The sequence below is a fragment of the Corvus kubaryi genome, unplaced genomic scaffold, assembly GCF_017639235.1.
Source record: "Corvus kubaryi isolate FWS band 111438036 unplaced genomic scaffold, C.kubaryi_AGA036_p1.0 71, whole genome shotgun sequence".
Classification (NCBI taxonomy): Eukaryota; Metazoa; Chordata; class Aves; order Passeriformes; family Corvidae; genus Corvus; species Corvus kubaryi.
This window is the reverse complement of record NW_024582059.1, coordinates 11,671,759-11,695,935: the sequence shown is the minus strand read 5'-3', so window position 1 is coordinate 11,695,935 and position 24,177 is coordinate 11,671,759. Positions and strand designations below refer to the sequence as shown.

Sequence of the window (24,177 nt, the reverse complement as noted above, 5' to 3'; positions counted from 1 at the left end):
CTTACTGGCATTAAATTTTGGACTTTTTGTTACTGTTTCCAAAAATGGACCACTTTTTCATTTGTATCTGAAAAGCATGCCCTAGCTCTTTTGTCTGATTCCCAGCATACATCTGATCTTTGAAAAGATGTTATGAGTGTTTTTTTTTTTTATATAAACAAGTAAGCTTAAATTTTGGAGATCTCCTAGAAATATGAATGTGACAATGAAATAGAAACTTCTCTTTCATCAGTAATCTTCAGTAAAAGATCCCAATTTAATAATATTTAGCTTTTCAGGCAGCCATTGTCCAAGACAGATGCTCTGTATGGTTTTTATTATTGCTTATTTCTAAGCTGTAACCCACTAGGCATTTTTGTTTGGATATAATAGATTTTTCTCTTCAGCAGCTGGAAGGACAGGAAATAGACGTAGAAAGCCCTCACTGAAATGTGTAGATTGCAGCTTTTAAACCAGTTACTTGAAAATCAGAAAGGCAATGTCTAGCCTTTGTATAAAGTTTGTGTTTTAGATTATTTCTATTTCTGCAGTACCCTATTTCCAAGTCTTTTTTTTTTTGTTTTTTTAATGTACACTTTTAACCATCTCCTTTGCAGCAACCAGGTCCAGATTTGGGTTTGGCCTTAAACTGTAGAGTCAATTCATTGTCCTGAGTGAGGATTTTCCAGATTTGTAGTGTAGTTGATCCATAGTGACTGGAAAATATTTGTCCTACTCTTGGTCAGTCTTGAAACAACCTGTCTTAAAACCATGCATTTATTTTTCTCTCCCCCATGTGATAAATCTATGTAAAGCATACCTGCAGATCTACCTGATGGAGCAGGAAGCCAGGATACCTGTATTAATTTGAATAAAAACTCCATAGCTACCCCGACTTTGGAGATGCCACCTGCGTCAGAATTTCCATCCACACCTTTACCACCTATGAGGTCTGCTCCCTGGTCATTCTTAAATCTGTTCAATAATTTTCAGCACTTAAGGCTCCCTGCTTTAATAAGATACTTAATTCTGCATACTAAAATAAGAAAAAAAAAAAACAAGGCAGCAATACCTGCCCCTGTGGCTAATTTAGTCTGCTCAAAACTTACTGTTGTGGTTGCTCTCTACCTTGTAGTTTACTTTTTTTTGGTGTATTACAGGGATATGTCTGGCAGGTGCTTTTCTTCAAGTAGAGCACTCCAAGACAACATTTTCTAGATTTCTTTTTTTCCTATAACAAATGAATCAAAGAAAGGATATGAAAAATATTGAGAAATATATATTCTAATGTTCACAAAACTAACACTTCCAAAAAGTTGTAGCAAAAAGCATATAAAGCTTTGGGATGAGTCCCACTAACACTTGTGTCACTTTCAGTATTTTCTAGAGTTGTTTTCCATCACATAATATAATCCCAAATCTATGTGTTCCATCTTTATAAATGTCAAATACTACTGGGCTTTCTGAGTTTTAAAGCAGCAGGACACTCTCAGCCTTCACTGAAAGTGTGATGCTTCTCAAGTGTGTTTTGCATCATTTATCCTCTTAATTGTACTTTACTGTAAATTTCATGGTCTTTTTGGAGGCTTTTTGGGATTCAGGTTCTTTTTTTCTTTTCAGTTTATTAACATTTTCATGCACAGTGTTTCCTGTTCTTCATCCTACTTTAATGTGGATTAAAAATCTCTTTCTCTGTGTGTCTTCACTTGGTTTTATTACTGTGAATGGAGTGAAAACAATGCTAGACCAGAACCTCCAGCTGCTCTTTTGCCAAAAGCAGATTCCTGCCCCGGCAGTGTTCCCTTTCCCAGACTTTCTGAACATATTGCTGCACCAGCTCCTGCGAGGTAAATCATTAACGGGGGTTTTGATTCAGTTAACAATCTACCCTGTTCTAGACTGGATTTGTCTGTCTTGGAGGAGAGAGGGTTGTATGTCATTCGCTTAAAATAAACTTAATTAAGCTGCTGTGACTAGGGATTTTCCTGGAAATGGTAGGAGGGGGAAGGAGAAAAATTAAATAAAAATGAGGAACTTCATGAACAGTCTCATGGATACTAGTTAAAATAAGATACACTATTTAGTGTGTGTACGCTGTCAGTGGGTGTCCGCCCTTATCACTTGGATGGAGTAGCTTTTCAATGGTCTTAACAACTCAAAAGTGAATATGGATTTAGAAATATAAAAGTAATTTTCTAAAATGTGTATTATTTAATTAATAGCACACTGTTGTGCTGTGATGCAGTCACAGAAAACTAGGGGATTATCTAGCAAATTTCCTGTCACTGCCATTGCACAGTTTTACTGGCAGTTACCTTGGCAGATTGCTGGTGTTTTGCAGGTCATTTATGAGTACTAGACAGCAACAGTAATTTTGGATAGAAGACAGTGATGGTAGCTTGGAGGGTTATGATACTCTTATTGAAGGTCAATAACATTTTCTGATGGTTTGTGTTACATTGTGCAGGGCTTTTTGAGTTCCAGGTAGCATGCACAGTTAAAACATGGAACAACACTGTTCCTGTAAAAATGAGAATTAAATAAACAGTTCCTGTTCCTGCCAGGCCCTAGACAGACATTTATGCTTGAGTAAAGCATACAAGAATATACCGTTGCCCACACCTGTGTGGGCTTTCTGCAACTGAAAAACTAATACTAAGATTTGGAATTGACCAGTTTTAAACCTTTAAAGCAGTAGTCTCAACTAGCTGAGAGACGAGGAGAAATCTGACATCAAAATAAAAGTCTGTTTTGTTGTCTTTTGAAGACATTTTTGTTGTCTTGGGAGTACCTTCATGAGCTAACATGAGCTTAGGCAGGAAGGGATGCAGGCTGATGATAGGGGCTGGTAGGTACCTTCATGGTGACATTTGGTTTGAGCCAATACAGTACAGATTTGGTTGTGATGTTTTCAACAGCAAATTCTCTTAAATCAACAAAGATGAAAAACAAACACAGAAGATGTATGGCAATACTCCTGGTGATTTTCTTTTTTTTTTAAGCAGCAAACCTGAGATGAAAAAGGCAGTGAAAAAAAGTACTACTTCAGTAATGGATTTTCATGTCTACCAGTGAAATTCCAGTATGATTACACCCACTTTCCCCATCCGTGGATGTGTTCAAGGCCAGACTGGATTGAGCTCTGAGCAAAGCCTGGTGAAAGCTGTCCCTGCCCACAGAAGGAAGGTTGGAAGTAGATGACCTTTAAGGTCCCTTCCAACCCAGACCATTCTATGATTCTACTGAGCTGTAGATGCCTTGCATTTACCACTGCAGCTATTGTGTTCTGAGTACCAAGGAGTCTTCTCTAAATCCTATCTTTGCATCTGAGTCCAGGCCAAGGAGATTTAAATCTGCTCTCACTCAAGATCTATGGCTCTAAATTTGTTGTTTGGCAAAATTAACCTAGCAAGAGAGTGGCTCTAAAATGAGAAATCAGAAAAGCAGCTATGTTCATGGTGCTTCAGGATGAGAGCCAAAGTATTTTTACAAATAAACAAGTAGATGATAAGAATTTTCTGCTCAAGAAGGGCAAAAATTTGAGCAGCTTCTGCAGAGCTGTTGAGGGAAGGTTTAGCATTGAGTGTGGGAAGGAGAACATAAATTATTTGATAAAGCTATGTAGTCTGGATTCTCCCCTGAAATGAGAGGTCATCAGTGAAGCAACTATAGTTGATGTTTATATTTTGTTACTGAGCTGATGCTGCTGCTTTTATAATGCTCTTTTGAGTGGGAAATCTGATCTTCAAACCCCCTTTTTAATAAAATGGCACCTAGTGGAAATCTGCATGGAGCAATTCATGAGTGCCATGTCAGGCTTTTAGTAGAGCAAAACAAGGCTGTCCAAGGGTGAGTATACTTGCTCTTGATACTGAAGCCTTGCATTTGTTGTCAAGGACTGGCACAGGTCCTTCTTTTCCTAATGGGCTCCATCTTTTCTTGGTTGAAGCTCTGTAAATTGTACCACCCTCTACTTAACCACCAAGAAGGCGAAAGCTTGCTGTGAAATGTCTGAAGGATCTGGATTTGATTTCTAGATTAAAGTTAAGTGAGCTGCTTATAAGGTAGACTTCATAATGCTTTTTTATTGTAGTTCTTTATTGAAAGCCTTAAATAGTTGTATGTCTATATAACCAACTACTGTAAGTTACAGTGTATTATTACTCTGTTTCATAGATGCAATGTCCTCCTGTAAGTTTAACAGTAAAATATTTAAGAGCAATTACAGCCTTTCCAGAAAGTTGCAAGAAGTCATCTTAAAAAGTAATCCAGGCAGCTTTAGACCGTGTAAACCACAGAATCTGGTGCTTCCTGAGAAAGTGTGTAACTAATATAAAACAGATGCAGTGCCAGCAGGTCTTCAGATTGTATTTTATATACATGCTTTCTACAGTCATGCAGACCTACTTTTATATTTTATTTTAGTGGAATCATTCGTGATATAGATACAAAGACTTAGTAATAAATAATAATAGGTATTAGTCCTGATTTTTGTTGTGTACTTTCTGATAAGTGGACAGACAAGAATATTCTCTGCAGAAATTGTACTCTGGAAAAAGAGGAGGTCTCAGGCTGACCGTACTAAAACTGTGAGTTTTTATGGTTGTTTCGATGTGATGACAAGCAAGAGGAAGTAAGATATGGGGGAGAAATATTGCTCTCTTGTGGTGAATGCTACTTGTCCTTCTGCTTTCTTTTATTTCATAGAACTTTTGTTTGAGAGCCCTTTGGAAGTCTTAGGCAAGTGTACACCTCATCTTCCCTTCAGTCATTCAGGTTTTAAATGCCAGCAGCCAAGTAGCCTCAGTGTCTGAAGTGTCATCTCCTTACACTAGGTAGTTTCTTATGTGCTGGTTGTGCTCTTGTTCAAGTTTGTTATCTTTTAAATAACTACCCAAATAGTTTGGTTTTGTGGTTAAACAAGCACTCAAGCTTTAGCTGTAAAAACACCTCAAAAATTGTTTTCAGCATGATCTGATTCCTAGGGCATGATTATTTTGTTCCTACAGAAGGAGGTAAAAAAAAGCCCTTATCTGCTACTCACTCTTCTTACAAAAGATGCAAGAATACCAGCTAGAAAGAGTTTTCTATTGCTGTTTTGTGTTTTTAATCCAATGAGAAATTTCCTCTCTGTATATTGTCTCATTATAATTACTCATGAAATTAACATCAACTAGGAGAATAACCGTGCCTGCTCGAGATGCAGCGAGCTCTTTGCCAGCAGATGAAGTGCCTCCTGTCCCCAAGACATGTGCTGTGGCCACACAGACCACCGAGTTCCCCCTGCCTGCTGACCCAGCTGGGGGGCTGCCTTCTCCAGCCCCACGTGTGGGAACAGCCCTTGGTCTGCCTCCTGCCCTTGCCAGGTACATCCCAGCCAGCTGTGTTAGAAAGGCGCAGTCAGAATCTGTAATTTTACACCCACAGAATCACAGAAAGGTTTGGTTTGGAAGGGACCTTAGAGATCGTTTAGTTCACACACTCCTGACGTAGGCAGGGACACCTCCCACTAGACCAGATTGCTCAGGGCCTCATCCAACCTGGAGGTGAACATTTCCAGGGTTGGGGCATCCACAGCTTCTCTGGGCAGCCTTTTCCAGTGCCTCACCACCCTCACAGTAAAGAATTTCTTCTTAATATCTCATCTAAAGCTCGCCTCTTTTAGTTTAAAGCCATACCATTTCACATGATTTTTTTTTTTTTTGGATGATGATGCTGTCAAGAGGAAGCAGCTTAAAGGTCTCCTGACCCTTAGTGCTTCAGAAATTTATATAGTAATTGGAAATTTAAGTAGCTTTTAGACAAAAGTTGTAAAATAATTTAAAAATTAAAGCAGCCTTTCAATGGAGGAGGAAGAGCAGTCATGGGTAGGAGAGTCAGTTGGATTTTGTTGGCAGAAGTCAGTGACATGAGGAGAATATAGTCACCCTTGTTTACAAAATGTGTGTTTTTAAATTGTCCAGTAGCCCAAAGTTTTTGGAGAAGAGTACAAGCTTTAGCTTATGTAGTGATGGGACATCCAGAATATAAGTCTTTACCAATAGGGAAAGGAAAGAAAGGGCTTTCCTCAGTAATTAACACTGCAGGATATTTGTTTGTTTGTTTATGGGTAAGGAGGGCTTTAAAAAAAATCCTTAAATGAACTCCTCCTGAGCTGTAATTAGTATTGCCAGAGATCTAATAAGTGTTTGATTAATGACTTTTTTTCTCTTGCTGCTTTTGGGCAGGCATGAAGCATCTCTGCCTACTCGTGAAACAAATTCTTTCAATAAAATCTCAAGCTTTCAGTCTAAATCGTCTGTAAGTTACACAAGGTAAATCTTTTAAGGTATATCTACAGCAGACTGCTAGGTGTAAGCAAGGTATTCAGGCAGTACTTTTGCATATAAATCTGGGCAGTAGTATATAGTCGTGTAGGTGTGTTGAAGCGTTCGGAGTGTTTCGTCTATCTTTGTAGTTATTTTAAAAAATACACAGCAATTCGGTGGATAATCTTGAGTTACAGGTTAGAAATTGCAGAAGTTATTTTGGAGCCAGTCTGGTTTTTCACATTTTTTTTTGTCTGTTCACATTCCTTTCCACCTGTAAAATAAGTAAGGAAATGAAAAGGGGTGAGGATCACGCTGAATTTGGTAAGAGTTGCTGAAAGTGGACCTGCTGAAGTTATATCAGCAAATATTCCAGAGTTTTCTATGTTTACTATTTATTATGAAAAAGAGGAGAAGGTAAATGATCTTCAGGGCTAATTATGTCCACACCATGGAGACTTACTTAGATGGATCCATGTGGAGAGTTCTGGGCCCTGGTTCAGAGGGACCCAGGTGTGCGAGTCAGAGTCTAGGATGGGGAATTTGAAGGCTGACAGATGCTAAATGCTCACTCGATGAGGGGAAAGTTTTATTTGTGTGTGAAATCAAAATTGCTGTTCTCTGTATTAGTATTCAAGTCGCTAACACATTGCCTGATGTCTCTGTGAACTGGAAACTTCCATAACTTTCCAGTGGTTGATGTGGTCTGGTATTGTACTGTATCTCTGTCAATCTTTCCTACTTTCTCTGTTCTCTCCTGTGTTGGCTCAAAGCTTCTGTGCTGGAAAAGTACTGCTGGAAGATCCTTCAGGAAACCTGCCAATCCTTGGGCCCTCTCCTCTTCCAGTTCTTTCTCCTTTTGAGCAGAGATCAAAAATTAAGAGCATGGCTGCTGCTGCCGTGTCTGCTGCTATTGCTGTCCGGGCCAGGTAGACATCAGCTTCTAAAGGAATGTTTTATAGGTTGGTTTAAGGAGGTTCCAGTTCACACAAGAATAATTTGTCCCTGGCAGGGTTGTGAAATCAATCGGCTCTTTCACAATAGTGGGCAAGTCATTAGAATATGTCCAAAGCTCCCATGCCCTATTTATAGCTTAGCTGCTCTGAACCTTGGTGAGTAATTCTTCCATTCTGTTCCTCATGATACCTGTTTTACAGTTCAGTTAGTAAATTAACTGTAAATAACATTTGTGTTACATGAATGACAAAGAATAATCTGTAACTTTGAGGAACTTTTTGATGCTTGAAAACAATAGCTTGCTGAGTTCCGTCTAAATCTTTACAGTATTGTTTTTTATAAAGGCTTGCTTAGACCAAACCTTTTGACATGTTTTTCAATCATCCATTCATATCAGTAAAATATTTTCGAATATGCAATAATATCCATATTTTTGTATTTCTAAATTACATGGATATCCTAAGGTGCTAATAAATTATGTACATTAGAAAGCATACACAAAACCAGAAAACTAAAAAAGATGAAAAAATTCTCTCATTACTTTTTATTGTACTTTAGTAATGCTAAAAATATATGAAACAAATTCTTCTTGCACCTCAGTGGGTTGTGTTGTGCCTCCCCTTAACTGTGCAGCCTCCACTTTGTGGGCTGCTTATTTAGACATAATTCCTGCATCAGTTGTCCTGGGTTCAGCTTCTCCATATAGACTTTCCATAACGGATTTTGGGTTGTCAGTGGTCCCAGCCATCTGGAACTTCGTGTGTTCACCTTGTTTGTTTATGGGGTCTTTTTACACGCTTGCTAGACTCTACGAACCTAGTGCCTACCGCTCGCTCCTGGATGCCCTGCTCATCATGCCTGTCGCTAAGCCTCCTCTGCAGGCCAGTGCACCCTCCAGGAAGTCCACAAGTGCTCTGGAATTGCCAAAGAGCAAGAGGTATTGTCCAGGTGTGGTGTGTGGTTGGCACTTAGGACTCATGGGAAACTGGCTACTCCTTCAAAGCACGTTTCTGTTGTCTGCATGCTTGTGCCTGTCCTGGTCTTTGATACAAGGTCACCAGCTCCAAATCCTGCTGGTTTCACCTCTTTGCAGAACTAATCTGGCACCCTGGACCTGCTGATGGCGTTTGTGCAAGTCCACCATAGTAAAGCAGAGGTTTTCTTTCCTCGCTGGCTTCAAGTGCCCTCTAATATGCATGGTGGTGCTTGTGTTGTGTTGTGAGCCTCCGAGGGAGGCACTGTCACTCTACAGAGGCAGCTGGAGAAGAAACAAGAGATTCTGGCTTGAAACTTCTGTGCAGGTGAATTATTTGCCACAGTTCCTTGAGCAACTAAGCGGCACGTTAGGTTATTTTTCAAAGCTCACTTTGAATGTATAAAATCAAATGACTGGCATGCAGTCCAGAAAATGACTATTTTAAAAATTATTTGCTGTCTAGGCCCTTTGTTCCAGCGCTGATTCTGTTCAGTGCACAGGACTGTTTGTTCTCCTTTCCTGACCGCAGCGATGTTAATGCTTGCTTCAGCGGAAAGCTGCTTTTATGACTTCAGCTGCACAGGCAGGAGTCTACTTGGTTATTTTACAGGGCAGTGTGTATTAAATTGTGCTAAGGAAGGAATAATCTGTGGGTTTTCATGTGCCTATTTGCATTTTCCTAAGAGTTAGACCCATATAGAGGTAAGGCCCAAGTAGAAGTAGAGCTGAGATCCACTTGATGCCAAAACAGGTGTTGAGTAACAAGTATAAGTTCTCTCCCTCCTTTTTCATGGCTTCCAAGGTGGTCTCAGTGTCTAGAGAAGGCTAAAGTAGCCCTAACCTCAGGGAGGGGAAATAGTAGTTTATAAGACACAAACAATCTTAAGTTGTATCGAAATTTCTAACTTGTAGCATATCCACTTTAAAAAGATAAAAAAGGAACATTAACAGAATTGTGGTGATATAATGCAGCCTTGAATGCTAATTTTATTTTTGCCACTGAATGATTTTACTAGAAAACCTTTTATGTACACATTAAAAGAGAAAAACCTCTTGAGGAGTTCTGATACCTGTCTGTGCACTACAGGTGAAGCCCAGGCCATGCTATCAGCAAGACTTTATTCTTTAGCTGTGGTTTTTGTTTTGTGATACTTTAGTAGAGCCAGTAACAATGGTGAAAATGAATTCTCTGACTTCCCTTTTTTGCCTTGACTCACTAATGTGCATTGTTTATGGCAAGTGGAGGTAGATTGTTACATGACTGGAAAGTTTCTCCATCCTGAATCTGAAACTGGCTTTATGTTTGTCCCTTGTTTGCTCACCTTGTGGGGGGAAACTCTCCCGGTCTTGAAGATTCATTTTTGGAGTTGGACTCGGTGTTGAGATTCCCAAAGTGGCTCCATTCAGTTGCTGTTGCTTACGAGTACATGGGGCTGTGTGTTGGAAAAGGCAGGAAACAATGGAGAGCTGGTTTCATTCTTGCATAGTTAAAGTCCAGTTTTTGAGGGGTTTAATCTGTATTGCTCTTTCAACTGACCGCTGGAGAAAGATGTGCCAGGGAGCCAGAAGGTGTACTGGGAGTACACAGACCATATAAGCCTGCCCAAAACACCATATCAGTATTGGATATATCAAGATCCAGGTTGAATGACTTGAAATAAACATCCGTGGATTCTTAGGGGGTTTTAAAGGTAACCTTTAAACTTGTGAAAAATGAATTTTCTTTTAAGCCATTGCAACAGCTAGGTTATCCTGGTTATTCAGGTTGCTGCCACAAGGCTGTAGCATAAGGTGATAAAGGAAGCATATGATTTTCTGGCTGTTAGGGACATCCCAAACAGGATATGACCTAAAACTTGGGACAGTGATGTAGCAGTACAGTTAGTCTGAGAGTTAGTCTAAGTTACGCTCTGCATAAACTGCATTTTAAAAAGGATTCTTCCAGGAATAGCCAGCGTTGCCCTGAAGATAGCATACAACAAATGAGGGTAATGATTTCTGGTTTCCATATTATCATCCTTAGTCCTGAACTGCTGGCACTGATAAGGAAGGAGAGGTTACCAGTAGATGGAGCTGAAGAAATTAAGCTTTGTGCTGTCTTGTCCTTTTGAATAAAGGAGCACAGCCTTTACTGTATGGCTTCAGAAACATGTAGGAAAAGGAGATAAAAGAAGATAAATGTAGTGTCAGTAACTACATATTCTTATTGAATGTCAACAAAGATCAAGCAAAACTAATCAATTGTGTCAGGAAAAAAAATAATGGATTTGAGAGAAATACACCCATTGAGTGTGAGAAACTAGGTATTTAAATGTCTTTGCATTACAATCCATCTAGTGACATACTCTGATATGTAAATGAATGTAATGCTGAAAAGTTGTTTTAAATGGCAGCTCACTTCATCCCACAATAAAACAGTTGATAAGAGAGCTGAAATTTATGTCCCATAACTAAAGAGACAAGTATATGACAGAATGCAGTAGACTAACTTGTTCAAAAGAACATTTGGCTCAACCAAGAAAGCCAAGTGAATAAACTGCTTTGGAGTTTTCTGGCTCTTTCATATCTTTTATAACTTCCATGAAAAGGTAATGAATCTATTTTACCAAGGTAGCTTAGGCTTCTTTGCATTATCTCTGGAGACAAACTCAGGAAGGTTATAGCTGTAACAAAAGCAGGGTGTTGATTCTGTTCTGCAGTAAGGTTGCTCCAGAAATATTTCCCTTTTATGCCTCTCACTTCACTGTCTCTGCTCCAAAAAGCTGGCTGTCTTAAACTGCTCTGTTCTGGTAGCTGCCAGAGTACTTGACCTTTTTCTGACTTAGGAACTGGCCTGTAATGGTGATGAACATCCACATGTTTTCTTCCCCACCAGACTCCTCTGTAATGGGCTTTTTTGGGGTGTGGAGCAGCTATGCAATCTTTCACTAAGCTGTTTCATCCTAATGGCAACAGGGGTTCTTGAGTTTATGGGGCTTGTGTGTTTTTTAACAAACGACACATATGCAGTACAGGAAATGATGTATTTAATAGCTTGCATGTCCAAGAATTGGAGCTCTGCCTTAAAATTAAATCTCAAGGTAGAAACACTGAAATTTTGGGAAACACTAGCAAGAATGGGTGTTGGCAGCCCTTTTGTTTTTGACATGGCTTTTGGTTTATCTACCTGATACTATGCTGCATTCAACTCCTTTAAAAAAATGGTAGTCTGGCCTTGTGAGATGAGCACTGGTGTTAACTCTGAGAGAATACTTACTCTGAAAAGTGCTTTGAGTTATTTCTGTGTATAGAGCACTGCTTACAGAAGGGTTAAATACTCCCTCCCGGTAATTTGATACAGAAATACCTCCACCCAGATGACTTTCTCTGCTCTTTCTTTCTATTACTTTATTTTGCATTTCTTCTTTCTTGCAGGATACTGGAGCACTGTTAGGTTAACACGAAATGTAAACACTGACTGACACCACGGGCTTTGTAGTAGGGGTGGGAACAAGGTCAGCACTCAGTGCTTCTTGTATTCTGTTTCTCTATTGTTACATCAGAAAACCCTTGCAAAAAGCCATCTGTATTTCCCTTGTTCATGGAGTTTTGTCATCATTCTCATACCTACCTTTTCTGGTTTTCTATATATATGTATATCTTCAGCTATTGTGTATTTTGATACTGGACAAAATATATCACATGATTTGACCTAATTGAGACCTGAGATCCAATTCCTGGCCATCTGAAGAAAGCCTTTACAAACTGTCCCTTAGATACTGCATGACCTGTCCTGTCACTGGATTTCTTCACACCACAGGGTTCCTTACTCCCACAGTTGTTCTGGACAGCAGAACAAGTTAGTTTAACAAGCTACTTAAGCTATCAGTTATATCCACAGAACTGTTAGTAAAATACTGATGTATCAGACTGAGCTCGGGGCTCAGCTGATAATTTTTACAGATGGATAGCCAGTGTCTTGGGCTTGCATAAGGAGAAAGTCCAGCCAAATCCCTTGAACCTGCTTGGGAAAGTCCAAGAGACTTGGTCCTTGTTATCACTTCAATGCTCTTAGAAGTTACGTGACAGCAGGCTCAATTCCTTTTCAGTTATTTAGTAGGTTCTCCTTTGGCTGATAACAACATTTCACATTATTAACTTCCCTAAAGTTTGTGTGAACAAATTCTAGGCAGCATTATATACGAGTTGCCATGGAAGGATGGAGGGAGGTTTAGGCATCTATAGCTCCAGACCATGTGTTTTCCTTCTCTGTTTTGTTTGTTTATTTTGTTGGGGTTCTTTTGGTTCGTTGGTTGGGATTTTGGGGTTTTTTGTGGGATTTTTTGTGTGTTTGGGGTTTCTTGGGGGGTATGGAGGGAGGAGCATCAAAACCTCTAAATACATTCAGAAGGATTTTCCAGTGCAAATTTCTTTAAATGCCTCTGAAATGTGTTCAGCCTGGTCTCTGAAAACTGGTGCTTACATCATGTGTGACCTGGACCCACTTCCTCTGTTGCAGAAGGAGGAATTGTTACTTGCTTTTTCTAGGGTTTTTTTGCCAGTTTCCACAGTGCTTTTGTTGACCAGGAGACAGGGTAAGTCTGAGGAGCCTTTTGTGAGCTCTGAATAAAGTTTGCACTGGCACTGGAGCCCTGTGTGTCCCCCCAAGCCTCCAGCTGGCTCCCCAGAAATTTGTTTGTTTTCCATGCACACACTTAGTCTTTCCATGCACACTTAGAATAAGGCTCCACTGTGTGGTAGGAGCTGCTCTCCATGGAATTTCAGGAGTGTCTGTTAAGCATAAGCTAGCATATGTGAAAAATAGAGAGGTGTCTTTGGCTTGCTTCTTTGCCAGACATTTTTCTTGGGCTGTTTTTGCAATCTGTTTCCCTTGCAACACACTTCCAGAATTATTTTGATTAATCTTCCCATAGGTTATTAATCAAACTCCTCATGGGTTTTCAGGACACTAGACTGAGTCTGACAGACTTGTGTTTCACTGTTCCTTCATTCTTGCAGTGTTAAAATCCTTTGCCCAAAGCTTGAAGGCAGAGCATTCACATCTTGCAGGAAGTGTTGGCTTGCAGGGATGTGAGTCTTGGTTGCATTCGTTTTCATTGTGGAAAACTTTGATTCTTGCTGTAAGTATTCATCAGGTGGAGAAGGAGTAGTTTAAGAGTTATGGAACAGAGTTAAAATGTTAATGCTAGAGGCAGAAGGTAGGTGTGTCATTAATAATAGTACAAGTATTCTGACATGGAAGTGTTCTTGACCTGAAGCTGACCCATGAGTGTCAGCCGCGAAGTCTGAGAAAGTACTCACACAGAACTTGGTAAATACATAAGGTTTATCATTCCTCCCTCAGTTTCCTAGTGATGACACTGAAAAGCAGGTGGGAGCTCTCTTCCATACCACATATATTTTCTTAAATTTCAGTCTATTTTTTGTCTCTTCAAATCATGTGTTTTCTAGATGGTGAAACTTGGGTCATCACTGTACAATATCCTAGTGAGTTGCAAAATATTAGTGGGGCTAATTGTGGGCATTGTACAGCAACTTGTAGAAGATAAGTGTGCTTCTGGAAAGATCCATCACTAAATTTATGAAGTTGAATAAAAATAACTGGAGTTTGAGTGTTTCTCAGTGTAGAAAAACATGAAGTAGAATGTTGAGGAATGAACTTTGCAGCATGAATTTGAAGTTCAGCATTTAAAAGGTTGAACATCTCATGAGGGAGATGCTCCTGAGGGTGCAGTGAATCTTTGCAAGTGAGACAAAGATGGATCTGTCTTTCTGCAGAGAACACTGCATGTACACTCCCAGACAGCTGTGTGATTGGAGGCTGTAATTCCAGAAAAATGGTGCATTATTTTGTGCAGCCCATCATAGATGGGCAGTATCACACAGCAGAGACTTGCCAAGCTGCAGTAGCAGCCTGCCTGTTAATTTAGCAGGCTGTGGTGGTGGCTTGAGTTCATTCAATTTTTGATTTAAAGAAACAGATGCACAATACAAAGGGTGTCAAAGACCTGTCAGAAGTTTTGCCCTGAGGCCAGCAAGATCCTCTCTGTCAGAGTGATGGCTTCAGGCTTTTCCCTTGGGAAACTTCTTTCTTCAGGGTCCTGGCACATAAGCTTCCAGAGGTGATCAAAAAAATCAGAGGTAGCTTATACCTGGGTTTATAATTGTCTTTTAGTTTAGGATCATTAGGATTTCACCTAATTTCTGATAAAAGCCTAAGTGTCTCCAACAATCTGTTGCTTCAGGAATTAGCAGGCCGCGTCATTCTCAAGCGGTAGAATTCAACTACAAAAATGGCAGTGGTAGAGTTTCCAATCAGCACTGCAATGAGCCATGTGGGCCTCCATCAATCTGCTTCCTTGCCGTCTTCTCCCTGGAGGGTACCTTTTCTGCTTGTCTGAAATCCATTTTTGCTTGTTCAGTAGCCTCTGCTGTAAAAGATAGCTGCTGACTCAGCAGGACTTTCTTATTTCTGACAGACGATTTGTATTATTTATGATTTATATCTTCCAGACAAAGGCAGTAAAGAGGTGCTAGACTTGAGAAGTTATTTGACAAGCAGTAATGAGCCTCTTGGACGGAGAAGAAGGAAACTTTCTTTTTTTAGCACCAACAGTGTTAACAAGGAATTCTTAAAGTTGCAGTGGGGCTCTGGCCTGGATTGGATTTGATGGGTTACATGTCAAATACATTCAGCAGTACAGAAGGATGTTTCTGTAACAATGAAGTTGCAGATGTACACTTTTTTCATTGTGGAAGCCAATCCTAAACTACCTTGTCATCTTCAACCACTGAGCTGCTACTTCACATCAGAGGTTACTTTCCTATCCTTTTTCTTTCAGTCTGCAGGATCACTTTTATGCCCTGTATCTCCACTGCCTCAAAATCTGCCTGTAACAAGGACTGGGATCATGAGTTTCAGAGGAATCTAACGTTGTACCTTCAGTGCCTCCATTTGAGCTATACAAATGCCTTTAAATATCTTTTCACCATTTGAAGATAATGGAATGCAAGGTCTCACTTTGTGCTTCACTGGGCTTGTGCACACTGCATACAGCAAATCCACCAGTGCCGGTTCAGCGCAGCTACTGCTCTTACAAAAACCCTACAATTGCCATAGCTGTTACTCATTAAACTGAGCATTCAGATTTATTCTCTTAACTGTAAATAATTTTTTTTTATCCCTTACCTGGAAGAAGATTCTAAATGCATGAATTATTTATCCTGTAAATCTGGAGGTGAAAAAAAAAATCAAGGTTGTGAACCTGTGTTATGGCCTCACGGTGTGTTCAAGTTGTTGCATGTCCTATGGGCAAGGCAATACTGTGCATGTGCAACACTTGTAAAGTAAAAATAGCTCGTGGATTTTTACTTCACGAACTTGGCACAATCTGTAATTCTGGGAATGACCCTGGTGAAATATGCATGGAGCACATGTGCTATAAATTTGTTTTTCCTCAATACAAGGCTTCTAGTGTGTTACTGATGGGTTTCCAAATTGTGCAAAATATGTTTTTGGAATGGTATTTCACATATGTATTTGGCTGTATTTCACAATGTTGTTAATTTCCTGGTTTTGGTGTCCTTTTGTTTTGCAAATGACCCTCATTAGTAGTTGCTCCTCTACTTTCAATATTTTAAATAAAAATACTTATTTTCAGCTTCCCAAACACAAGTAAGAAATGAAAAATTTTCTTGCTAGCAGTGTACTTAGTGGCTACTTGCATTCCATGTGAATTGTGATTAAGTTCAGTTTTCATCATGCATGTTTTTAAAGAGCCTAAAAGAGTTCTGCCAACCCTTAAAATGTAAAAGCAGCTGTAAACTGCTCTAAAGAGGCAATATAAAATATTGTGCATGTTGCTTAATGACTAAAGTCTTTTAAAATGAAAACTGTGAAGGGGTTTAGTTGATTATATTGAATTTGGCAGACCTTACTCAAGTGTCCAGTTCTTAAAAAGCAGCATCAGGGTGTAACTACCACAGCATTGTTGGTGATGACAGACCAGTGGGTACTGCTTTGTTGCACTGGGGTGAGGGAATGTCACTCCACATCTCCATTTCACAAGTTCTCCTGTTCTAGCAAGAGGCATTTGTTTACTCTTCCCTTGTTTCTGAACAGTGATTCCCTGGAAGCTGCCCAGCCTGCCCCGGTGAGGAGCGTCCCTGCCTGCCAGGACAACGTGGATGTGAGACCTGCTCCTGCCAGCACCACACCTGCCGCAGTCCTCAAGCCAGCAGCACCCCTGGGTTCTGCCAAGGGCTGGCAGCCTCCAAACCAAGCAGGTAAATTCTAGAGAGGCTTTTTCTTGTTCACCTAAAGACCTTTAGATGGCTCAGGAAAACAGACTTCACCGTGGGTGTAAAAACAACAGGCTTCAAACGACTGTTTGTGGGTTTTGAGTACAGGCCAGTTTGCTTGGAAAAGAGGAGAAGAAAAACCAATTTAGCCATTTTAATAAACCCTAGCCCTTTGTAAGTAGCCTCATAGATGCAATTGGTTTCACAAACAAGCAAAATCAGATGCCTCACACATCTAGTAAAAGCATTTATACCAATCAATTATACATATACGTGTCACAGTTTCAGCTTGGTTTCAGCTTCCCATGTGACTGTAGACTCAAGCACATTCCATGCTATTTCAGGTAGGAATATTAAAACATGTTGATATTACCAATAGACATGTGTTTTCCAAGTGATCTTTTCAAAAGTGCTAGTTAATTAAAAAAAAAAAGGATAAAAAAGGCTGAGGCATTAGAGTGTTTATGTATTTGACATCTGTAGGTTTTATTTGAGCAGGGTGCCAGATTATTGCGTAGGTTTGTGTTACATAGATTTGTGTAAAAGTTCTTGCAAGGACAATTCACATAGCTACTACCTTTGAATGTACTTTGGTGATTTCTACCCCTTTGAACCCACACCAGAATGTCTTCTATCTGGAAAGCATGCTGTTTTCTTTATGAGCACTCCTATGTTATTACATAATACAGATATGTTTATATGTGTAACTGTGTACTTATGTTTGTATAGTATTACGTGCAGTGGTTACTTGGGGTAATCTTTTAAGCTGAATCAGTCTTTGGTGCTGAATTAAACTTGTGTAGTAATTTCAAAGGATCAGGGAAATCTGTATCATAATTAAGCTTTAACCTCAGATTTTTCTTGCTAATATGAGATGATTCTCTTTCTGACAGGATCATATATGCTAGCTAGCTCTATTTGTTTATTTGTTTTTGTTCTATGTTAAGGGTTTTCCCTTTTTAGAAGTATCTCCAGTCCCAAAATGGAACTGTAGAGGACCGGGCATAAAAATAAAAAACATATGGTGTTAATGCTGCGTGTTTTATAATGGCTTTGGCACTTCTGGTTAAATGACTGCTGTGGTTGGTAAGAAGCCGATGTATTTTGGTTGAGATGTGCACTTCTGTAGGAAGCCTCAAGATGGCAATGCAGTGTCATTGCTGTACTTCCCTGGCAAATAGCGAGTCTACTATTGAGGGCAAGGTAAAGACTTTTTAAAATTTAGATCAGTTTAATTCTAGCATTGCTTCACTTCTTTGAGTTAGCTGGCATTAAACAGGGAAAAAACACCAAAGTGAACAGTAATAACAGAAGCCCCAACTCTTTTTAAAGTTACATTTTTGGTAGCGTGTGTGCTTAAGGCAAATTTTCGTGGGAATGTGATAATCCTGCATTTTTCTAAGTGACTGATTGTGCTTCATGTTTGATATAACTTTCTGTCTCGCCAAGTGATGAATTATTTCTCTTTGCATAGAACCCACCCATCAGTTTGGGGTTTCTGTAGTACCACACTCATTTTTAGTATGTTGGTAGGTGTTTCACTCCTAAATCCTACTACTGTACTCTAGTATTAATAGGAGTCAAATGTTTGAAATAGCCTTTTTTTTTAAAGATGTTCATGAAGGAGAAAGATTTAAAGAGGTTGATTAAGCTGCACTTGATTCTGTAGTACTCTGAAAATCTATGCCCATGCTCTTGCATAATGTGGAAATATCTTTTGTTTTTTTTACATCAGAAATACCAAGTAGGCAGGTGAGAGGGAAAGCCAGATGGAGAATTTTGGTTGTTATGTTCCAGAATAGCTTAAAGAAAGCTTGGAATGTTCATACTGGTAGAGAAGCTGGTGGAAAGAAATGGTCATGAGGATGTCAGCTTTGTGCTGTCTTGATGTAGGGTTCTGAGATGCACTGTTTAAGTTCCAAAGAAGGAAAGCCGTTCTCTGTCCCCAAAAATATTGGGGCAACCAGAAATAAAAGCTGTGGGAGAAGGAGACATTGAAGTCTCAGAGTTCCCTAAAATTGGAGAATGCAGGGAAGATGATGCAGCAGTATGAATGGCAACTGGCTGGGAATTAACAGGGTGGGAGAAAGTACAATGTCCCAGATGCCAGAGGAGCTTCAGTTATCATTTGCATCTTAGGAACACACCCACTGCCATGGGAAGCCAGTCTGTGCTTGTCTCTTGTAGGTGGACAGCAGTCTGACAGGTAAAACTCTTTCGATAATTGAATATTTTGATAAAATAAGTCAGATGTTGAAGAAAAACAAAGACTACAAGTGTTTCAGAGGATTCTTGGACTTCAGTTCTGCTGTTTGTTTGCAGTCTGTGAGCATAAAGTTTTCCTTAAAGTAAAATTGCCGGTGGTCCCCAGGCCAAACAAAATTTGGCTTCATAGGCTGTAGGCCTGATGAAGTTTTAGACAAAAAGATGCCTTTGATTTCATAGCTGAAGTCTACCTTAGGAAATAATTAGAAGGAAGATACAGTCTTATTTAAATGTATACCAGTATGCTATTAATAGCAGAAATGTATTGGAGCACAGTTTTGTAGCTTTGATACCATTCACCCTTCTAATGAATATTGTATATAACACCAAGTTGTTTCCAAAGCAAAACAGGCATGTCATAGGATTTTGTTTGTGCCTGGGGAAGCTGTAAGATGCTGATTGATGGTGTGACATGAAGATTACCAGTGATTTTATTAAGCTGTCTGACTATAGAGGTATGTCATTTGGGTAGACAGCATCTTTTCAGTTGTTAGCTGGAATCTCTCTCTCAGATGAGCCACCCAGAGACTATTTTTTTTTTTTTTTAACAGAAGTATTATGGCTTTTTTTTGCCTTTGGTTTGGGGTGATTTGTTGATTTAATTTTTTCTTCTGAGATTGTGCAGAGATGCCTGAAGGTGTCAGAGGGATTTTGTTGTAAGTGAGGTGTGAGCTATTTCGTGACCTGGCAAGAAGATGGTCTAAAATTGAATGGATGAAATAGAACCTGGAGATGCGTCAGGGATTGGGTTTCTCCCTAAAACAGTCAGTCATGATCTGAGTGGTCTCACAATGATAACACCTTTGGGCCTGAATTATCCTCATTGGCTGTGTGGGCCATTCTTGGAGTACCTATGCTATGCTAGCTATATGCTAGCTGCCCTGCATGAAGGTGACAGAGGTTTTATTCCTCCTTGGAATAAAATCTGATATTACAGGATTCCTCAGTTGTTTGGTAGAGGAAATGAGGGGTGGCTGCCTCATGCTTTCTTTTAAGGCATGGGTAAGAAGCTCAATAGGCTTCAATTTTTTTCTATTGTCAAAACAAGTAAGAGCACACTGTTACTGTGTGTTATGTGCACAGACTGGAATTTATAATAGTTAGCACTTCATTTTTGTTGAGCTGTGAAGCTCTACTCACCCACCAGAGGCAGAAGCTTTTTACAAGATTATGTTAAATTAAAAAAATTAAATAACCCAGAGCATCCTAGCTTCATTGCAGTGAGCTATTTGATAACTAACCATTACTCTACACTTAGGTAGCATTGCTCACCCCCAAGGACCCCCAAAGCATTTTCTAGTCCTGGGCAAGGACACAGTGCACGCACAGGAATGGCTTTCACTCGCCACCGCCATGCAGCCACCTTGTGGGTGCGAGATGGCAGCTGCTTGTCAGCATGCTGTAACATTCCACGGCAACTTGAAAGGAAGTGAATAGCACCGTGGCAAATTGAAACTGCCAGGACCATTTCAGAAGGTATAATTGCCCAGTAAGCACAGCTACACCAACCGGAGTTAGTCCAGGAGAGGAGCTGTTCTTGTGGAAAGTGTAGCAGGCTCTGTGATGGTCAGAAACGGTCAGGACTTCCAGTGTTACATTTCTCACATGAAATTGCCTTCTCTTTCCCAGCATCTGCCTAACACTTGCTGGGGGGGTGAGCTGCTGGTGCAGTGGGGACCACAGGGGCTGTGTGCCAGGCACAGCACTGCCAGTACCACACCCTGCCTTCCAGTACAGGAGCTGGGCAGGCAGCATCCTGCTTTGCTTGCTGGGGTCCCGTGGGATGGCAGGGGGCCTGTGGGAAGCTGTTACAGCTGGTGGCTGTTACAGCTTTCTGGTGGCCAGAAAGGCTGGTTTGCTTCTTGGAAAGGAGGGTTTCATTGCAGTCGACGCCCTTTGTTCCTCTTTGCAGCTGAGTTAGAAGAATGGGATGGGGAAGGTTTGTGGTAGAAGCGTTCAAAGCTTGTGTTTTAAGTGACCCTTTACTCAGATGTGCCAGTTTCCTTATTCCCAGGGTCTCTCTCAGCCTGGTATCACTGGGATATATAATCCCCTTCCAGGGGAGCTGCTAGGGAATGTCAGCATATTCTGCAATATGCACAACTGTCAGTTGCCTAATCCTGAGCGAGCACATGTGTTAAGCACATGCTCCCTTCAGCTGAGGGAACACACTTGGAAACTGACTGCCAGCACATAAAAAGTGCTTCCCCAGACAAGTTTGTTTTAAAACTTCTGCTATTTCCTTGAAGTTGTTTTCTTGAAGTGTACTTGGTAGCCTTGCATTTACCTCCTCTGGAGTTATCCTTAGCTTTCTTGCTGCATTTTCTTTTTTATATCCCATTCCTGCAATAATTTTAGAATTTTTAGAGCAGAAGAAAATGCAAGCCTGCTCTCCTAGGCGTGACTTGACATCCTGCTCTACTGGCAGTTTGAGTCTTTGTTTCCTTCCTTGCTACTTATTCTGCTACTTATTTATGTGGAGAAAATGGGAAAAAAATGTAGACTGTATCAAACTGTGGAGTTTGGCCATCAGGGCGAACAGTATGGAGCTGTGGAGAGGGAGGAAGGCACCGAGATACAATGCGCTATCACAAAATGCTTGTACTGCCAGTAAGTCCTTAAGGAATTAAGTACCATAAAGGGATGGACTGCAGCACTTTTCATCCTTGTCACCTTTGCTTTTCTGTGTTTTGTTTGTAATTGGTCCGGCCCATATATCAATTTTGTTGATCTTACAGGCTGCCCTGGCTGGGTAAGTTAAGTTGATAGCTTTGGGAATATTTCTGCATGGAAAAAGCAACCAAACTATTGTGTCATTATTACTGTGTTCATAAAGTTCTGCAGGGTTTTTTTTTAGGGCTCTCTCATACTAATATGTTTCCTTTGTAGAACAGGAATTTAAAGGCAGGACTAATTATAGGAGTTGAAGAAGCTACTTGCCCATTGAGGACCATGGTCTGAATATGCAGAAAAAACTGGCTTAACATTGCTAGTCATCAAGACAAATTCTTTTATTGTTGGTAAGGCCTCTGTTAAAAGTAGATCCCAAAATATAAACAGTTCCACTATTTTTCACTGAAAAAGATTGTTAGAGATTGCTGCTCCATGATGTAGTCACCATTCATGAAAGCAGAAAGCCTTGTCCGTAAAAGTGTTATGATTGACAGGTCAAAACACAGAAGCTTTCTGATCCTGGTTTATGGACTATGGTAATTAATTTTTCATCTAATCTAAATTATTATATCATCATGTGACAGCAAACCACAAGAGTTTGTTCTTACAAGTTAATTAATGTGAAGTCACTTAGCCAAGTAAAACCTATTGTGAAACTAGAGTAATTTATAAATGTTAACCTTAACTTGATGGCAGTATGAAATTGTAACTCCTGTAGAGTTGCTGAAAAAATGAGTGTGTTCCTAAAACTTGAACGTTTATCTTTAAGAAGGGACAGATCATAGTAATGATGCAGAAATGTACCACTTGCTTTTTAGAGACAGAATGGACTGGTGTACCTCACTACAGGATCTGGTGAATAGGAACTCAGCTTTTCTGTTACAAACATGGTGTTAAACAGTTTTCCTGTGTTTTGGTTTTGCCAAATTCATGTGCAATTGCACCAAGCTGCGCACTGAATTGTTCGCGCTATTTGGACAGATGCATGTTTCTTTCTGTGTTCATTTAAACAGAGATGCAGAGATTTTTTTTGGCTCTATGGTTATTTCACACACATCAAGTAAGAGCATTCACTGACTTCCAAAATCAGGTGGTCATTGTCTTTGATTTGTTAAAAATCAACTTCTTGTCACAGACTGACTTGCCAGATCAGTTCCTCTTCATTAGCTAGCACCAGCTCAGAGCAGTGATGCGTCCTGTTCAGATGCACATGTGTAGGACATCCAAGAATTATGCCTAATATTTGTTCAACAAATGAAAAGCCAGTATTCTTCTGGTAAATTCTTACTTTGAATTCAGTGTTAAACATCAGCGTCATGAAAGTGGCAGACAATCAAAATGAGACTGGACAGACGTGCTCTCTGCAGGCATAGTCAAGCTGTCGAGAATAGGAGCTAAAAGGAGGCAAAATCTTATCTGCAGAAAGCTACCAAATGGGTTTCTGTACTCACACTGCAGAGAAATGGAACACTGTAGTACAGGACTTGGTTTTCTCTTTCTTCTGGAGTCGTGTTTTCGATAAAAGCAGCGCCAGTTGTGCCAAATTTGTAACGGTGTGTGATGTTACAAATCAGAAGGAGACAGGCTGAGCGAGCCAAAACCACCATACTCATTTTAATTAAGATGCTTTACAGCTAATTTACCCGGAGCCTTTCCAGTTGAAAGGCTGGTTACTAACGCAGGAACTATTCCCTCTAGTTGCAGGGGCTGTTGAAATGGGGCCAAGGTGGCACCTGTTTTGATTTTCCATGGGTGCATACCAGCTTTCACCCGGCATTTAAAGACATGATAATGGTTTAATCCGTCCTGTTCTGCCTTTAATCAGCAAAAGGAGTTTAGCTCTGACTGTATTTCCAAGACTTCATAAGAAACAAAAGAAGCAACTACAGAATGTGGGGGTTGAGCTTTGCATTTGGTGGTGGGGGGAGGGAGGGAGTTTTTTGAGGTTTTGTTTTGTTTTTTCTCACCTTATACTTGTCCTGTAGCATTCTGCACGGAACTTGTGTGATTTCGTGCAGGCCTGGGAGTGGATGGGGTGTTACATACAGCCAGTGCAGTGAGCTGACAGCAGAGCTTTTCAGACACGTTGCTTCATCCGGCCATCTGTTTGCTTTTGAGGGAAGGAACAGGAAGATTTCTTATACTACAAATATATTAAGAAAAGTCAGAAAATTGGACGTATGAAGCTTTGTATTTTTCATTTATAATACAGTAGTTTGATTGCAGGGTATAAATCACTGAGTTAGGACACTTTAAAATGAAGTTCTGGCACTCCCACCACTTCAAGTAGCATTGTTATTTATAGATATTACATGAAGGCTGATGTTATGTTTAAGTGAGCGTTAAACAGTTCAGGCTGTTGTATTGTTGCTACGCACCAGAGAACCTCTGTCAAAGTGACTTTGGCACCACTGCGTATCCACCTTTCTCCCTTTGTCTTCCAAACCTTTCAGCAGTGTTTGCAGTTATCCATGTGCTCAGCGATGGAACAACCTATTGTTAGACTAACAAGGGCAGAGTCACACTGGGATTTTTAAAAAAGAAAAAAAAAAGGTAGTTCTTTACCCTGCCTGAAAGATTGTTAAATATTAAACTAGCCATACCAAGGAGTTTTAGTGAAAGCAAACACCGTGGGTTTGCTAAACTTAAACCTAATAACGTAGAAAGTTAATAGTCAGGTACAGAGTGTTTTAGGTTTTAGAAAAAAAACCAGCAGTG

At 40.0% G+C, this 24,177-nt stretch overlaps 1 protein-coding gene across 10 annotated transcripts in view; it reads left to right on the top strand.

Moving 5' to 3' along the window:
• The window catches only part of PDLIM5 (PDZ and LIM domain 5), a 136,417-nt gene that overhangs the window by 91,199 nt on the left and 21,041 nt on the right, over positions 1-24,177 (top strand). For 6 of the 10 annotated variants that reach the window (XM_042049955.1, XM_042049960.1, XM_042049959.1 and 3 more), the window contains 7 exons: positions 795-929; positions 1,710-1,826; positions 5,157-5,345; positions 6,207-6,293; positions 7,061-7,216; positions 8,050-8,181; positions 16,343-16,506. In XM_042049955.1, the coding sequence (XP_041905889.1) occupies positions 795-929; positions 1,710-1,826; positions 5,157-5,345; positions 6,207-6,293; positions 7,061-7,216; positions 8,050-8,181; positions 16,343-16,506 (980 nt within the window). The remainder of the gene's footprint in view (positions 1-794; positions 930-1,709; positions 1,827-5,156; positions 5,346-6,206; positions 6,294-7,060; positions 7,217-8,049; positions 8,182-16,342; positions 16,507-24,177) is intronic. The other 4 variants (XM_042049957.1, XM_042049958.1, XM_042049961.1 and 1 more) reach the window with 4 other exon arrangements.